This window comes from Meleagris gallopavo, chromosome 3 (genome assembly GCF_905368555.1).
Source record: "Meleagris gallopavo chromosome 3, MGAL_WU_HG_1.1, whole genome shotgun sequence".
NCBI classification, from domain to species: domain Eukaryota; kingdom Metazoa; phylum Chordata; class Aves; order Galliformes; family Phasianidae; genus Meleagris; species Meleagris gallopavo.
Window position 1 is genome coordinate 83,042,239 of NC_139406.1, and position 18,942 is coordinate 83,061,180.

At 42.0% G+C, this 18,942-nt stretch overlaps 1 protein-coding gene across 2 annotated transcripts in view; it reads right to left on the reverse strand.

Moving 5' to 3' along the window:
• The window catches only part of TMEM65 (transmembrane protein 65), a 31,524-nt gene that overhangs the window by 3,318 nt on the left and 9,264 nt on the right, over positions 1–18,942 (reverse strand). For both annotated transcript variants that reach the window (XM_085221652.1, XM_085221653.1), the window contains 4 exons: positions 5,932–5,976; positions 4,207–4,274; positions 1,957–2,011; positions 751–793 (listed from right to left, as the gene is read on the reverse strand). In XM_085221652.1, coding sequence (XP_085077778.1) covers positions 751–793; positions 1,957–2,011; positions 4,207–4,274; positions 5,932–5,976 — 211 coding nt within the window. The remainder of the gene's footprint in view (positions 1–750; positions 794–1,956; positions 2,012–4,206; positions 4,275–5,931; positions 5,977–18,942) is intronic.

Genomic DNA, 18,942 nt, shown 5'->3' on the forward strand with positions numbered 1-18,942 from the left:
ACAGATTTAATATGCCATATTTCCAGAGGTTCTTCAAACAGTGAGACAAGACCGGCTTTAATGTTACTGTACAACACAACAGCTTGCAAGCAACCTTTGCAAGAAAAAAACGTTGCACATCATTCACACTTTTGTGTAATAAGTGTTTTTATTTGCAGAAGAAAAAAAAACTAGAGGGAAAATGAAAGAAACAATTTTATTTTAGGATCCACTCAGAAATTTCCTTTTAAAAAGCAAAATGCATCTGCTTATATCCAACAGAGTAAAATACTGAGTTACTGGCAGCAAATAGATACATCTAGATCTGAAGTTATTCCCTTCTTCTCAGATATAGCAACTATATTTGCAATTCTTGCTGTATCTCAGGAGAAGGACGTGTTGTTACATGCTCAGATCTGAAAGCCTGAGGAGGTAACATTCTGTCATGGCAGCACCGAATCATGTTAAACACCAATTTTAAATCCCAATGTTACCACTTAAATATACAATATGTAATGGGAAGAGTTAGTCTCTGTTTCAAAACTACAGCATTGCAGTTTTGGCCTCAATAATATAATCAAATGTCATGTGGTTTACTGAAGCACAACTCTAGAGCTAGAGAAGGAAAACAAACAAACAAACAAAGAAAACAGCACACCAACAAAAAGAAAAACAAAAAAACCCCACAACTTCAACAGTTTGTATGTTTTAGTTCAGCAGCACCAGCACTGGTTACAAAGGAGTAAAAAATACTCTTAAATTCAGACCTACCCCAGTCCAGCTAAATCTGAAACAAGGTTTCCCAAAGCAGCAGCTGGTGATGAGAGGAAGGAAGCCAAAATATTAATACTGAATAAAAGCAACCAACATCCTTCTACACCCACTGCTACAGGCCCTGGCTCTTATCAGTACACACTGCAGAGAAAACTACAAGAAATTTTATTTTTGAGCTTATCTTCTGACTTCATTACAATTTGGAATAACAGCCACAGAATAGCGACGTTTTTCCTCAGCTTACTTGAAGACTTCACAAATGCAAAAAGACAACTCGGAAATTGGCATAAAAACTTTTCAGATCAGAGCCAACTAAGGCCACACACAGCTGAGCTTCACCCAGCTCCCACTGGACACCAAAAAAGCCCTGCAGTGCCTCGAGAGGCACAGAAGCACTGGAAATAGAGCAAATACAGCTTTGTTCAGCAATTCAAAAGCAGGTATCATTTCTATACACTGTGTCAGCTTAGGAATAAATATTACATGCAATTGAATACATAACACTTTAAAGTTACACATTTAAAATACATGATTTCACAGGAGATCTTAAAGATACACTCTTGCTTGTGCCTGTTTTTCATTGCAATGGAGGGCTGCAAATTTCCAGAAGATTAACTTGTTCTGCTGTACAAACTTCCATCCAAGCTATCTGTGTGCTTTCAAGCAATGCTACACCTTAATGCAGTTAATGTGTTCACAAGCAGTTTTTTCCTCTCACACTGCCAAGGCACAGAAGCAGTGAAGCAGAGCTCATTAGTTTTAGCAAAGCGCTGGAGAGCAGAGCTGCCTCTGCACCTTGCATAGAGGCAGGAAAATCACTGAGAACCCTGGACAACACAGCAGAGGGACATCAAACATTGATCTTCACTTAGCACTGCAAGCAAACAGCCACTCGCAAATAGGTACATTAATATTAGATCTTGGGGAATTTAAAAGCAGTTCCATTACAGAAATGCAAACGTACTTTTCTAAGTGACCCAGGATTTGGACTTTCAGATTAAAACAAACAAATAAATCCCAAGAATTTCAGAATGTATTTGAAATGAAATCCTATTTCTGCAAATAGAACACATTCTTATTTATTATGAAAGACTGCTGCTTCAAGACTAAAGAAGAGCCATTTCAAGCCCTGTGGCCTACTTTCAGTATAAAATACAAGAATGTGTCACATCAGACTATGCATACTCCATTTTTATTACTTGCCTGCCATGGTTGAGATTCCTAGGACAACTCCAATTGACAATTCTATTTGGGTTCCCTGAAAAATAAGAGTTCTCATTATTTGATGGAGATGGATTTAAAATAGAGTATCAATTCAATTGGTAAAGCATCACTTACTGCTTATGTCAAAATTGAAAGGACAAATGGACATTACTTCTATTAGATCTGCACAGCTCTTATACTCCCAGCATATGCATCACCCCTACAACAAGAAGCTACTTCAGTTACGCTTTTAATATTTTACATTACCTCCTAAAACAGCAATCTCCATTTCTGCATACCATTTTTTTTCACTCTAATTCTTAACATAACAGCTCTGAAAGCAAACTTCCAGAAATACTGAGCAAACAGATAAAATGTAGTGTCATATCTCCTTTATGTTTTCAGATGAAGAAAACTTTAAACACCATCTGGTCCCCCTGCCACAGATAGGGTTTCCTTCCACGAGGGCAGGCTGCTCACAGTCCTATACAGCCTGGTCTTGAACACTTACATCCAGGGATGGGGCACCCACAGTTTCCCTTGGCAATCTGTTCTGGTGCCTTACCACTTCTAAGTAAAGAATTTCTTCCTTATATATAATCTAAAACTACCTTCTTTTAGTTCAAAATTCTTGTTCTATCACCACAAATCCTGATAGTCTTCCCCCCATCCTTCCTGTAGGCTCCCCTATATGTCATAGAAGCACACTGTAAGGTCTACCCAGAGCCTTCTGTTCTCCAAACTCAACAAGCCCAGCTCCCTCAGCCTGTTTTCATAGGAGAGGCACTCCAGCCCGCTGAGCACCTTCACAGCCCTCCTCTGGAGCCACTCCAATAAGTCCATGTCCTTCTTACAGAAGGGGCCCACCTGACATGGATACAATACTCCGGGGTCTCAAGAGAGCTGAGTAGGAGAGAATGACCACCCCTCAAACCCTGCTAGCCATACTTTTTTTGATGCAGCCTAGGGGACGTCTGGCTTTCTGGTCTGCCAGCTCACATTCAGTTTTTCATCCACTGACACCCCCTGAATCCTTCTCCTCAGGTCTGCTCTCTGTGCTTGAGACTGTATTAGTTCAGATGCAGGACCTTGGACTTGGTCTTGTTAAACTTCATGATGCTCACAAAGGTCCACCTCTCTAACCTGTCAGGATCCCCTTTGGACGGCATCTCTTCACTCCAGCACGTCAACTGCACCACACAGCTTGATGTTGCCAGCAAACTTTCTGAGGGTGCCAGCAAACTTTCTGAGGGTGCACTCAATCCCACTGTCTGTGCCATCTGGCAAAGATGTTAAATAGCACCAAACTCAAAACCAATCCCTAAGGAATGCCACTCGTCACTGGCCTCCACCTGCACATCAAGCCACTGACCACAACTCTGAGTGCAATTATCCAATCAATTCCTTACCCACCAAGTGGTCCATCTGTCACACTTATGTCTCTCCAATTTAAAGTCAAGGATGTTGTGCAGGATATGAAAGTGTTTTTCATAATGAGGACAGTCAGGCATTGGAAGAGGCAGCCCAGACAGGTTGCACAATCTCTCCCCTTAGAGCTTTTCAAGACTCCACCTGATAAAACCACGAACAACTTGATCTGATCTTTCAGCCAATCCTGCTTTGAGTAAGACATTAGATTAAAGACCCTAAAAAGGTCCAAATCAAGAGCAAGACTAGAGGCATAGGGGCTCCTGCAATCCTTTCCCGCTTGAGTTATCCCATGATTAACATTACATTGTCAATTATAATTCCACCCAAGGAACAGCATATTTGGTCTTGAATCATCTTCCTGTTTCACCAGCCCACTGCATTTTCCAAATAAACTGAAAATGTTTAAAGAGCATTCATTACTCAGCAACACCATACTACATCAATACAAATGAGCATCAACACCAACAATGCTTGCACCACTGGGAATAAAAAAAACACTGAAGACCTAGATATAAATACATTAGAATTAGTTGATACAAAACTGCATCAACTACATGATCATAAATGTATCTTGAAGCATGGATTTGAAAAAAAACAAGTTGCTTCCTAATTCAATAAAATTTGTTTCAAGACTGGCCTTCAGAAGATAAAACAACACTTTGCATTCTGCGAAGTCAAAATAGAGCACAAATTTTAGTGGAAAAATTAAGAGCAGAAACTAGTTGAGTTCATATAAAGGGAAAGAAGTCTTCCTGAAGCTCTCATTTAGTACAATATAAACACTATTGGCTTGATTAGGGAATTAAATAATGAACTTACCGCAGCAATCATAATTGCGTTATCCAAAAATCCAAACCCTACAAAAGGTAATGCATTGTGGAAGAACACTAAAAAATAAGTAACAAAGAGATCATATTTATAAAGGGTTCACCAGTACACACAAACAACTGAAATGTGAGTTTAATATCACCGTTAGGAGAAACAAAGGCAACACATTGGAGATCCCTTTCCCTACTACCTCTGTTAGTGTCTGATTTTTATTTCTGGCAAGCTTGGCTACTCAAGTCATGTTAATGGCTTGTGAAGAACCATGTGAACTAACTTATTCTTTCTAAATTCCTGTACAGTTTTGGATGAAAGCCACATATGTCTGTTAGTAGGTAAAAAAAAAAATTGATACTGAACAAGCTTTGATATTACTTACAATCCTTCCAATTGATTCTGCAGTATCAATAAAGATTGCCAAGCAGTCTCTCCAGACTACTTACATAGTCTGAATAATTTCTAACTTGTACAGTATTACTGTATTACTCCTTTTTGTTCTACTCCATTTTTTCCTCTCAACTTTTAACTTACAAGCCCTCTATAAAGAGCAGTATGAATTTGCTGAGCACTGCCTCCAGGTGCTAGCATACTAAATACATCACGGAGGACAGACTACTTGACTGGAAACACAGCTTAGAAAATCAGTTCTTTTCACTCTTTTTTTTTTTTTAAATTCAAAATGCAGCTATTTAGTTTTTCCCCCATTTCAGATAGGATTAATAATCACACTTCATAAACTTTCAGAGATGCAAACATATGTGGAAAGAAAGAAAAGTGTATGAACTTCACAAGCAGGTGAGAAGAAACCAGCAGGGCTCTCTTCTGGGTTTACTTCTAAAAATCACTATGAATCCATTACCACAAAAACTGATGTCACACAAGACATTTCATGCTCAGGTATTTGAACACGTACGGTCTTAGCTCTAAGAACCTTTTAATAACATATATACCTTTTTGAATGTACACATAAAAGACTAAGGCATGGAATGTATTAACTTTTTAAATAGCAGGACAAAAAAAACCAAAAAGCTAACTGCAAAAAAAGCACACAAATAAATGCCAAAGGCTTTCAAAATGTGGGTACCTAGCTGTACCATGGATCACATTTGCAGGGAAGTTGACAGAATTTTAAATCCATGGAGTGTACAAAACCCCACTGATCAAGGGAAAAAAAAATATATATATATAAGCATAAATACCTAAAAGTGGAAAATATTTTACTAGATGCATTTGCTCTCTGACAGAGTTTAAGTCATAAAAATAAAATGACTTAGAAATCAGAATTTGAAGAAACATGATTTTATAAAGAAGACCAAGTCTACTTCCAATTTCTGTATAATTTTGCCGCAGTATCTGAGTGTATTTAACATCTACGCAACTCACAGCAAGTCAATAGTTTTAAGCTTAAAAAGAAAACAAAAATCTTCAGGGTACTACAGCACCAATGCAGCTTGGCTCAGACCAACAGCATTTGCTGCTGGCTTTGAACAGTGCTCTTTTGTTTGGGCTTTCTGTCCTACTTTCGTTAAATAACATGGAATTCTCACACCAGATGAGGTGCTATGAAATAAAGCACTGTAGGTGCTTGCTTTGGTTTTCTTCTACTCTGCAGCAGTACGGGGATGAGGACAGACCGATGGCTCATAAAGAAAGACAAAACAACCCGACCACAAAGACTGCACAGTACTGAACCACATTCAGCAAATACTCTTATTTTACCATGTCTCAGTTGTCCTGGAGACGGTGGTGCGACCTCCAACTTCTCTAGAGAAGTCAAAATGAAATGAGAAAGTTAGCTAGTTCATCACATATTCAGTTTAATATATTATAAAGCATTTACCAATTTGGTAGCAGACAGAAAGTAGCTCTGTTACAATTTTTTTGTTGTTATTTTTATAATAAGTACTATGATATTAAAAGCCAAAAATCTACTCAACTGATTATGCCAAGTAACAGCATACATTACAGAACAGCCCATTACCAGAAGCCATCTTTATTGCAGAATTAAACAAGAAAATTAGAAAAAAACACTAAAGTTAGTTAAAAAAAAATATCTAAACAGAACTCTATTTTAGTATTTGTTTTGAAGGGTACTCCAAGCATGCAGCAGAAAAGCTTCTTTCCTCCAGTCTGCAAAAAGAAAACGTTACCGTTTCTGTTCTGAGAGCAGGCATCATTTAACAGCTAGTATGAGAAAACAAAAGAAAAACACTACAACATTTGAGACCACTGATTTTGGTAATAACAAATCCACTTTGGTCACTCATGCTATGAACATCTGAGGTACCATGGACTTAAACCACAAAGAGCTTAGAAGAACATCATTCCTGAAGCTGCCTGAAGGAAGCTAACACTGTGCAGCTGAAGCGGTGCACAGAATGTGGCACCCACAGCTCTCTGATTCACAGAAAAAAGACCACTAAGGTCATCTGATCCAACCACCCACCTATCACCAATATTGCACACCAAGTACTGCATTTACACTTCCCTTAAACAGCTCCAGAGATGGTGATTCACCCACCACCCTGGGCAGCCCGTGCCAATTTCTGGCCACTCTTTCTGAAAACAAATTTCTCCTAATGTCCAATCTGAATCTCCCCTGGCACAACCTGAGGCCATTACCTCTCATCTTATTACTGTTACCTGGGAGAAGAGGACGACCTCCACCTCATCACAGCCTCTTTTCAGGCAATTGTAGAGAGCAACAAGGTCTCCCCTAAGCCTCCTCGTCTATGACTTGAACAATCCCAGTTCTCTCAGCTGCTCCCCATAAAATTTGTGCTCCACACCCTTCACAGCTTTGCTGCCCTTCTCTGGACAAACTCGAGGGTCTCAATGTCTTTCCTGTTGTGAGAAGCCCAAAACTGAACACAGCACTTGAGGTGCAGCCTCACCAGAGCCAAATACAGAGGGACAATCACCTCCCTGCTTCTGCTTCCCTTCAGCTTTCCTAGCTGCACCATTTCTCATACAAGCCAGGATCCCATTGGTCTTCTTGGCCACCTGGGCACACTGCTGGCTCATGTTCAGCTAACATCCCCAAATCCTTTTCCTCTGCGCAGCTTTCCAATCACTCTGCCCCAAGCATGTAGTGCTGCTTGGGGTTGTTATGACCGAAGTGCAGGACCCAGCACTTGGTTGTTGAACTTCATTTCACTAGCCTCAGCCCAGCTACCCAGCCTGTTCAGATCTCTCCATAGGGCCTTCTGGCTGTCAGGCAATTCAACATTTCCTCCCAAGCTGGCATCATCTGCAAACTTACTGAGGGTGCACTCAATTCCCTCATCCAAATCACTGATAAAGATTTTAAACAGGACAGGCCCCAGCACTGACCCCTGTGGAACACCACTTGTGACCAGTCGTCAGCTGGATTGAATTCCAAACATCACCACTCCCTGGGCCAGGTCCTCCAGCCAGTTCTTTACCCAGCAAAGAGTGCACCAGTCCAAAACATGGGCAGCAAGCTTCTCCAGGAGAATACTATGGGAAATAGTGTCAAAGGCTCTGCTGAAGTCTAAGCAGACTACATCAACAGCCTTTCCCTCATCTACCAAGCAAGTCACTTGAATGTAGAAGGAGATTAGCCTGGTCCAGCAGGACCTGCCTTTCATGGACTCCAAACAAGCTGCTGAAGAGCTGCTTCCATCTGCCTAAGATGCAAATATCCAAGCCCCACAGACACAACCACTTGCTCTTAGCAAACAAGTGAGAGAAGCACAACCTGTATACTAGGAAACTCATAGAAGTTTTCTTCCCCCTAGAAAACACCATGGAATTCGTATCACTGAAGCTCAGGGTGGAGACAGGCCCAAGGAGCAGCCTGTGGGTACAAGCAGGGAACCCTGAAAGTACATGTTGATGCTGCATGCAGCACTGGTGCCCCACAGTCAGAAAAAGTCATGCTACAAATCTAGCTGTTGTTAGGAAGGATAGGACCTGTTTTTCCAACACAAACTTCTGCACCTGGCTAGAATTGGCCTTACTCCATCTATGCAGGGTAGACAGTCATTTACAGGAGCATGGAATGAGCGTTCTGTACACATCGCTGCTGTCATTTCAGAAGCTTTTCTCAGAAAATAGAAAAACAATTCTCACAGCATTTGCTAAAGTCAGAGCCACTGTGAACACAGGAGATTTACTGAAGGTCACTGATTTCCAGAGCTCCTGAACCTTCAGCGTGGCCACGAAAGAGCCACAGTTATCACATTTCTGTTAAAGCTTCCCTCTTTTTATCCTTCTGGATAAGGACAAAATCCCAAAGTGCTGAATCCAAGCACAGGAGGTCATAGGCTGCTGCCCTTTCTGCTCCCATGGGAAGCCATTATAACAACCAGTGTGGTTCCTGGCCCCGAATCCATCCCACCAAGTACCGCCTGTTCTGACGCACTCTCCAGACACAGAGATCTTGTGATAAAAATCTGTAACAGCACGCAGACTCCTAGCAAACACTCCTTTAGGCTCTCAAGACATGACCTATTTTGTAGCTTGCCTAATTTTAATATGTGGTGTTTGGGAACTGCTGAATCACAACCTGAACCTCCGATTGATCATCTGAGGCGAGCACTGAGTCAGCCACGGGAGCACAGGTGAAGGCAATTCACCTGTGCTGCAGGAAGGGGTGGAGCCTGGCTGCACCTCTCCTAGACCCATTTAAGAGCTGACTGCCAGTAGGGAAGGATCTTTTCTGGAGATCTCTCCTTTGGAGTTTTACAGTGAGTGCAGGACAAAGGTAAGCACTCTATCTATTCTCTTTTTGGTATAATAATCTGCTTAGCCAAACTCTCTTATTTATTTCATAATTATAACATTGGTATATTCATTGATTATACGTGTGGTTATGATAAGCACCAAGTAAAATATTTTATAGAATACCCAGAGAATGAGCCTATAACAATCGTAAAGTCCAACTCCTGGCTCCACAGAGGACTACCTAAAACTTGCACAGTATGTCTGAGAGAATTGTCCAGATACTTCTTGAGCTCCAGCAGTTCAGGACCATGCTCACCACCCTTTAGTACAGACCCTGACCCCCATCCCTCCCCTGTCACAGCTCCATGCTGCTCCCTCAGGCCCTGTTGCTGTCACACAAACAGAACACAGCACTACTCTGCTCCCTGCGAGGAGCTGCAGCTGCCATCAGGCCTCCCGTCAGCTCCTCTGGGCTGAGTAACCCATGGTCCTCAGCTGCTCCTCTCCTGTCCCCTCACTCAACCCCTCTAGATCCTTCACCATCTTTGTTGTCATAAGTTACCCTATGAATTTGGGGTATTATACAGTAGATTAAAAATTACTTGGTTATCAAGAAGAACAGAGTTCTTGAACATTAGTCTTGTGGGCTTAACTACCACTGATATTGTCTGAGCTTGATAGCACATGGCATTCTACGTAATTATATGCTCTTTGGTGTAGTCAGAAAGCTATTAGGCAGCCAGAACACTGCATTATTTATTTCAGAAACTTATTACCAAAAGGAGGAGCTGAGGACAATTGTTTGGCGGAAGAAAAAAAAATAAAATCAATCTGTAAACCCATGAACAATGGAAATTTTAACGCTCACATTAACTACAAATGACACAAGTCTCCTTTAGAACATAAATAGGGAATATCTTTGAATGCTCTGAGAAGGAGGGAAACTGAGTGACAATACTTTGGGGAAGGAGCAGAGCTGAGCCAGCACAAGCTGAAGGGAAACAGGGAGGGGTTCAATACAGGTGAAAATCTCTTCATCTGTTTCTGTAGGATTCCCCCTAAATAATTATTTGAGGGAGGGAGGCACCCAGGTGTACTCATCCTGTTGGTAACATCTTCCTGCTGCAACCTTAAGAACTTGCTTTTACTTGGATAAAAAAAGTACATGAAAACAAACGTTTTTTGGCATGAAAGCCAATATTACTTCCATTACCACCTCTTTAAAACATAACAGACTTTACAGAACATGAAGGCACCAGGTGAACATGTCTCGTGAAGGACTAATAAAATGTTTTAAGCAATAAAAAAAAAGAAAAAACAATTATAGCAACCCTATTCTGGAAAGCATTTCACAACATATTTATTCCAAGATGCTTTCAAGGCTAGGCAGAAAGAGGAAAAAAGTCTTCAGAGAGCTCAGCTGAGGAAATATGCCCTTCAGCTGTTGTACATGAGGGGAAAAAACACTGAGCCCAAAGCTCCTGTTCAAAAACTGAATTGAGGCCGAATTTAAGAATGCAGAATGTACACATCTGGGGAGAAGGGAAAAGCCAAAACCAAAAGCACAGAAGCACCCAGTAAGGAATTTCAGGACAGCCATTCAGCAACTCATTCTGTATCGCTCAGTAAAACAGACATCAGAATTCATGTCAGCACAGAACAAATAAAATGAAATGGCTAAATAAGTAACACTGCTTTTTCAAATTGACATTCATTACCTTAAATTAAGTTATAAACCAAGGTTCAAGTGCCATACAGGTCACAAGTCCTGAATTAGCAAGCCTGCTGAGCAAGAAAAGGAATTAAAACTCCCTTAAATCTGTTCTTAATACTTTTTGATTCTACAGTATTACCTTTTTGCTAAATAAATACTTTATTTTTAAACCAGAACCAGAGGGGGAATATAAATCTGATGACATAAATAATATAATTTATCCACAACATGGCCCATATCCAACAGCTTAAATCAACTCTGCCAATTGTAGCCAATTTGAACCAAGGTAGTACCTGCAATTTAGTTGTAAGATTATTATTCTTCATTGACAAAAGCCTCAATTCATTACAGGGAGGATTATTTTTTCAGTCTGTTAAAAGTGTTAGCATAGTTCTATGAATTATCAATTTTTTAAGATCTGAATACAAGGAAACCTGCAGGCCTAAAGGCTGGTATTGTTACGTTCCATTCAAATAGCAGATAGCACTGCTATAAAGTTTTACAGCTAAATCTGTTAGCCACCCAAGGGCAGGAAACAAGCAGCAGCACAGCAGGCACTGTGGCTTGGGCTGCTCTATGAAGGAATGTACTACAGCTGAGCATCGTTAAATCTAAGACAAATATAAGAAGTGCTTTATAGTTCAAACAGTGACCCGCTTTTTAAGATGAATGAAGATGGTATGAGGGAGGAACATGAAAAATATTAATCATTGAGAGCTATAACAGTCTCACTACAAGGCATTTCTCATCAGAAAGTTAGGGTGGGTTTTGTTGCAGACAAAGAACTGAGGCAGCAGTTCTCTCCAAACTGTCTGGGCTGTCTCAGAAATCACACCCACAGCCTGAGAACAGCAAAAGTTCGCTTACAACCAGAAATCAAACAATTTTTGTGCCTATTAAAGAGAGGCTCTCCTTTACAGGTGGCATTCGTAAGAAAATGCAGACAATTCTGGATAAGAGCTTGGAAATGAGAGGTGAGGCACCGCTTTGTTCAGAATCAGTCAGTGTTTACTTTCGAGGACTGCAAGACAGCTCCACGACTGAACTCCTGAGTCGCACATCCTTTCCCCTCTATTCCTTTTTAGTTTTAATTCTGCAATGGAAAACAAAAACCTCAGTAAATACAGCAGAACAAAGCTGAAAGAATATTTTCATTGATTTTCAGATGGATGCCTATAATATTCCAATGGGAAACAACAATCTAAAAGTTGACGGCAAAGGAAAAAAAAAATCTCCATCATTTGTTGTAACTCACAAATGGTTTCCTGTTACTACAGCAATTAAGGCATGAAAGGATGCTGACTCCTGCAGTGCTAAATATACACTCTGCTGTTAGCCAGCTCAGTCACGTGCACTCTACGGAAAGTTTAGCAAAGCACTAATAAGAGATGAACAGAGGACATGAACTCTTTTCCTCTACTTGCAAAAAGGTAACTATATGTATGCTTGTTTGGACATATGGCACTGTGGGCATTAAAGACTAATTTATGCTCTCCCTAACACTGCAGAAAATCACACAGGAATCACGTTTCATCACCCTCTCTGAAAATCTGGAAGGAGAAGAAGAGATGATTGCATTTATTTGAAGCCACTGCTCTATCAGAGGGTGTGCTGAACAGAGCCTGCGGGGTGCTGCAATCAGTAGAACTGACACATTTAGCAACAGAAACGTACATTACTGCTCATCAGATACAGGACAGTACAGGTTTAAATACCACAGAACCTCAGTTCAGCTTGAATGCCAGTGCTTACCAGCTGTTCATCACCAAACAGTGAGAGAATGGAATTCATTCATCCTTTTAGCCTTCTCAAGCATGAAATGCACTGTACCGTTCTAAAGATGTTTAACAAGACACAGATCTAAGGTGGAAATCCTGTTGCTGCATTTAAGAGTGAGCATAAAATGGTAACAAGTACCCAGAAACACAAATCACCACCTTCATCACTGAGATGTTTATTGTTGACCTTAACAGCATCTCATCAATTCGAGTTCAGTCTTTCATTTCCACTCAAGTAGGTTCATACCAAAATATGTTTTACTTCATGATGTCTCAAACCACAGTTGCAAAACATGTGAAATAAGATGCTTGCCTCAAGATTCAAGGAGGTTAACCAGCTAAAATAATGACCAGGTAAAAAGGGCTTGCATTTTGTAATAGAGATGCAGGGTGAGGATAAACATTTCAGAGAGTACTGGAAAAGAAAAGCAGCTCAAGTGTTTGTGGGCTTGAGCAAGGCCTGTGACATGGTTCCCCACCACGTCCTTATCTCCAACTGAGAGGGATATGGATTTGATGGGTGGACCACTTGATGGATAAGAAACTGGTTGAAAGGCTGCAGACAGAGGTGGTCATCACTGGCTCTATGTCCAGGTGGAGGCCGGTAATGAAAAGCATCCCCAGGGGTCTGTCTTGGGACTGGTGCTCTTTAACATCTTTATCAATGACAGAATCAAGTGCACTCAGCAAGTTCACTGACAACACCAAGCTGAGTGGTGCAGCTGACACAGTAGAAGGAATGGATGCCATTCAGAAGGACATCAGCAGGCTTGAAAGGTGAACCTATTGAGGTTCAACACAGCAAAGTGCAAAGTCTTGCACTTGGGCCAGAGGAATCCCAGGCATCCATACAGACTGGAAGGTGCAGTCCCTTGAGAGCAGCCCTGCAGAGAAGGACCTGGGGGTCCTGATGGATGAAAAGCTTAACATGAGCCAGCAGTGTGCTCTTGCAGCTTGGAAAGCAAATGGTATCCTAGGCTCCATCAGAAGAGGGGTGGCCAGCAGGGACAGGGACGTGATTGTCCCCATCTACTCTGCTCTTGTGAGGCCCCATCTGGAGTACTGTGTCCAGGTCTGGAGCCCGCAGTACAAGACAGAGGGCTGTTGGAGAGGGTCCAGAGGAGAGCCACAAAGATGATCAGGGGGACTGGAGCACCTCCCCTATGAAGATAGGCTGAGGGAGCTGGGCTTGTTCAGCCTGGAGAAAAGAAGGCTGCGGGGTGACCTCATTGCAGCCTTTCAGTACCTAAAGGGAGCCTACAGACAGGAGGGGAATCAACTCTTTGAAAGGGTCGATGATAACTGCAGGATAAGGGGAAATGGTTTTAAGTTGAGGGAGGGAGGATTTAGGTTGGATGTCAAGGGGAAGTTCTTTACAGAGAGAGTGGTGAGGTGCTGGAACAGGCTGCCCAGAGAGGTTGTGGATGCCCCGTCCCTGGAGGTGTTCAAGGCCAGGCTGGATGGGGCCCTGGGCAGCCTGGTCTAGTATTAAATGTGGAGGTCGTTGGCCCTGCGTGTGGCAGGGGGCTGGAGATTTGTGATCCTTGAGGTCCCTTCCAACCCTGGCCATTCTGTGATTCTGTTTGTATAGAAGTGCCAGAAATGTGGGAATTATCACTGCTGGAGAGTAAATATGAACAATAACATGGTATGATGATTTGTGCACAACAGAATTACATTACATATTACTTAACAAAGAATGGTAAAAACATAAGGAGGTACAATAATGCTGCCAAGAAACAAGCTTTCGTAGCAAATTTCAACTGCAGTGAGCCATCCACAGAGTCACAGTTCTCTGCCACAAAAAGGCAAATTCTTTTGCAGAAACATAATACCCATCATCCCAAATGGATGTTGGGTTTTTCTCTCCTCAACCTGTCTCAAAGCTCAGGGACTTCAATGAGTTCCCTAGGGCTAATGGAGTGACATCTCTCAGTGATACAGCAAATTCTTCCCTTGGCATTATTAACACTTCCACCAGTAACAGCGGAAAAAGACTGGATAAATACTTTAACATTAGAGTGGAATTAAACTACTCCAAATCTACCCTCCTAACCATGAGGTGATGTTTTGGCTTCTCTGCCAGCTTTGGTTTTCTGTTGTGCCTCTCTGGTTTCAGGTTAAGCATCCATCCATTACTTCACAGCTCTCAGCTGAGCAAAGAAGCAGCTCACTAACAGCACAGAACCAGAAAAAAGATCACAACATCTATGCATTATCACTGTGTCAGATTCTGTTTTAAGATATTCTTCGTAGCAGTTTCACTTAAGAAGATAAGCAAAACTGTTCTGTGGGACACCACAAAAGATCTGTTAACAGCAATTATCACAGCCCTACACACAGCCAAAAAGATTCAATCTAGTGCAGGGCTTTCATCACCTTGTAATAGAGGAGCGTGAGGCATCACTGATGTGACTCCTGAGCAGTGAGTGCTCATGAAATACCCATGGAAGTATAGGCACAACTATGAGAGATCCTTTATTTAATGATGCTCCCCAAGTTCTGGTCTTAAAACAAGACCTGAGAAGTTGAGAGATGAGCTCACTCCTTCCTACCCCTCCCAGGCAGGCAAGTGATTGCCAGCAGTCTGCAGTGTACCAGGGGACCAGGGCAGCTCTTCTCTGTCCCAGCACCACCACAGCATCCCAGTGACAGGGAGCTTGTGCCCCATGCCAGCAGCAGCGGATCGGGTCCATGTTACCACTCACTTTTTCTCCAAGGCATCTGCTGTTGTTACTGTTATTTTCAGGCAAAGAGTGTTGGCTTTTGCCTTCTGCAATACACAGGGCTATTGAAATCAGAAAAAGCTCCTTAGTTGATATTCAGAGAGACACAGAGCAAAGCTCACCGTTGGAACAAATTCAAGGCTGGCAACAGCAGCGCTTCCACACTACCTGGTACCCACAGCATCAGCACCTGTACTCCTGCAGACAGCAACACCCAACCAACAGCCCTCACCACGTGCAGGCAGTTACAGCAGGGCAGGACACGAGCCCTGATGTGTCATCTGGGGGGATGACTTTTCCCTCTTTTAAGATAATGCTATCATTATATTTACAGAAAATTGAAGAAACTGCTATTATCACATATCACCAAGCATCAGACTGTTGGTAAACCTCATTCCCTGCCGGAGGACAACCTTGGCAGTACAGAAGACTGTAGAAGAAAGATTCTCTCTGAAATCACTTTAAATGCATACAGAGTTTCTTGCTTTTCATCCGTATCAGAACTAAAGCAGCTATCCAGAACAGGAGAGAGAGCAGATAAAAACAGAACAGCATTCATTCAGTTACAGACTCACAGCAAGTAAACACACTGCTGCTGATTTCTCACTGCATTGTGGCAGTAGAAACAGAATTATGAGCTCCCCAGAAGTCCTTAAGAAACCTTTAATAGCTATCAGAAACCTTTGATACCTATCAGCAGAAAAAGCACTGAAAGAAACTGCTGACAACGTAAGTTCCAGCCACAAATTACTCTCAGGTAACTGCTACCTCTCTATATTAAGCGTTCAATACATACAAAACACAGTAGCAATTAACCTATTCTTAGCCCACTGCTAAAGGCAGCCCTGTTCAGCACATGGGTGCCTCCTTCCTGTGTACCTGACTGTGCGTGGTCCAAAACCAAGCTGTAGCACCAGCTGTCTTTGGCAAACAGCTGCAGCACTGAGTGTTGTTCCATGTGAAAACAGATAAAATACAGTTTACACAGAATCCCAAAACATTTTCTCTTGGCTTTTACTGGATAAGGGTACAGTGCATCTCCTGGGTTGTTACGCAGCCCCCTGATTCTGTAATTTTTTCTGTATGTGATTTTTAAGTCTTACCAAAAAAATTTTACTCTATTCATGAGAGCGATCTGACATTACTAGGGTTGTTGGTTATATAAAGAAAGTCATAAATAAAGAAACAGAACAACAAAGGAAGAGTAAAGTAGTCTATAAGAACAGCACTCACTAACTTAACTATTTCAAGCAATTGCCTTTAGGAAAAAAAATAAGAGGGAAATGTTTCTCCTGGGCAGTGTTTCTGCAGACTTCAATAACCATCAGCCTTTGCCCCAAAGGATTAAGCAGCCCAATTCCAAGTGCACCTATGCAGCTCCCAGCAGCAGAGCTAACTCAGCCCAAGTCACACCACTGTGAGCAGAGCTGTGCACACATTCCCCCTCTACAGCTGCTCTGGGACTTGTGCTTCACGACGTACCACCAATCCGACCCATTTATCTAATCCCAATGCTGTGTTTCACCTTTCCTTGAAACCAGCTGATGACAATTTGATTTTGCTATATATTTCAACTTTGTCCACTTTTTTTTTAACCTTTCCTTTGTAACAATTTCAACTGTGATAAAGCAGTAAATGCCCGTAAGAGCTGAAGTTGCATCCTCCACCTGCCAGTGTGCTTGATAATTATTAATTATGAACATAAATCCATAGCTGAATCCTCAAGGATTTCTGCATGCAGAACAAGCCTATTTTCCACATGTGAGAAAATAAGCAATCTATTTCACAGTTTTCCTCCTGGCAGTGGAAAGGAGCCTCTACTGTGGCAATAGTGAATTGCCTGTATCACTGACATATCAGTAATGCCTGTGCTTGCTGGAGAGCTGGATCACATTCGTGCTCCGCCTATCTGTTTCATGCCATACGATGAGGCATGAATGCCTCTGGCACCATTCCCTCTCCTTGTTCTCATGTGCTGTTCCAAATTCAGCAGTGTTACACAGCCTCTCCTCCAGCAGGGAGGAAGGGGAAGGGTTTCAGCAGCCGCGATCCTGGGAGGAGCAACCCTGAACAGACAGCAGAGAAAGGGGAAGAGACACAGCTCCCTACCTACATACAAGAGGTCAGGGGAATATAAAGTCAACAGTGCTTCTCCAACATCATTACAAGTACTTGACAAGACTAAAAACCAACTGTTTTCTCACCAGTGCAAGTCTCCTTAATGTGCTGTCAGTGACACAGAGCTGCTGGAAGGACAAGAGGAACTCCATCCTGAGGCAAGAAGTCCTCATAGCACTCCCCAGGAGAAAGTAAGATGGATGCTGAGGTCCATTCACATTGCTGCTGCGAGGGATGATTTGGTTATTTTTTCCCTTATGTTCCTAAATCTCTTCTTGATCAGAGGACTTGCCCTTCACCTAGTACTTGTCCTCAGCCACCAACACAGCCAGACCTAGAGAAAATGACTGTTGCCAGCATGGAATTCCACCACAATGGAACCACAGGTTAAAAAAAAAAAAAAAAAAAAAAGATATTGGCTTTAATCTTTTGTTCTTGAACAGAAGTCTGTTTCACACTTGTGACACCATATCTCTACTTAAGCTCTATTTAAAAAGAAAAAAAAAAAAAAATCAGTCTATTGTCAGGACTTAATGAAGTAATAATTTGCAATGTGAAACTTGAAGCTAATTGTATGTAAAGAAGCAGCTGGTAAAGCCATCAGTTAGTTTCACACACGTTTCTCTCCAGTCTTCCATGAAACTCAACTAAGGCAGTAAAACAATTTCTACCTACTCTGTTTGCCATGAAAAATGGCATAATACACTAATGGAGACTGATGACTTGCACTCTGAACACGAAGTTATACTGACCAGCATTAAGGAAGGGACGGATCACTGCTTACAGCCAAAAGCTACAGAGAACAAATGATTTAAAGTTATTTTCACAGTAAAAGTAACTTGAAATCAATGCTATTTACAAAGTAAAACCACAGCAGGGTGAAATGGAACATTATCTGTTGGTTCCCAGTAAGCATTTGGACGTGAAGAAAACGTAGAGCTGTGCAGCAATAGAACTTTGCATTCACAACACACCAAGAAGCAGACAGATCACTGTGGCACAGATAAGAATCACCCACCATTTCCTGCATCCCCTCCCAACCAAGCTTCAAGGCCCCTCAGAAGGTCCGGGAAGACTCGCTGGTGTCCAGCTGCCCGGTCCCACACTATCTCTGAGAAGTGAGCTCCAGGGATCAATATCTGGGCCCCTGCTGACACCCAGGGTGCTGCTTCCTCTCAACTGGTCTCCCTGTTGAAGCCTCTCAAATTTTTTTTATGTTTTAGAAATGAAAAAGATTTCCTAAGATTGTGTCCTTCCCCCAGGTCAAGCAGGAGCCTTCAAATGTGACTGCAGCCACATGGAGAGGCAGGACTTAACTCTGGAAATGCCTCATACCTGGCACAGACACAGAAAAGTCTTTTCCAAAGCAAAGCATAACTGCTCAGCAAATTACAGTATGGGCACCAACACCCTTAAAAGCTACCAAGTATTTAGCAAGTAGGTTGAGCAAAGCTTTTGTCCCTGGGTACAAGCAGTGAGAGAAAACAAAAGAAGCCACCTGCTCCTATTGACTGCTTTAAGGTGGAAGGTGAGTTGCTACCAACTATGCCTCATCTACAAACAGGAAACATTGTGGTGTCCCAATGCTTCCACTTGCCCTTTTTAAGAGATAACCTGCAGGTTGAAGAAGTGGTGTGCTGGGATCTGCCAAAAGCTAAAGCACAGTCACAGAATCACAGAAACACCAAGGTTGGAAAAGAGCTAC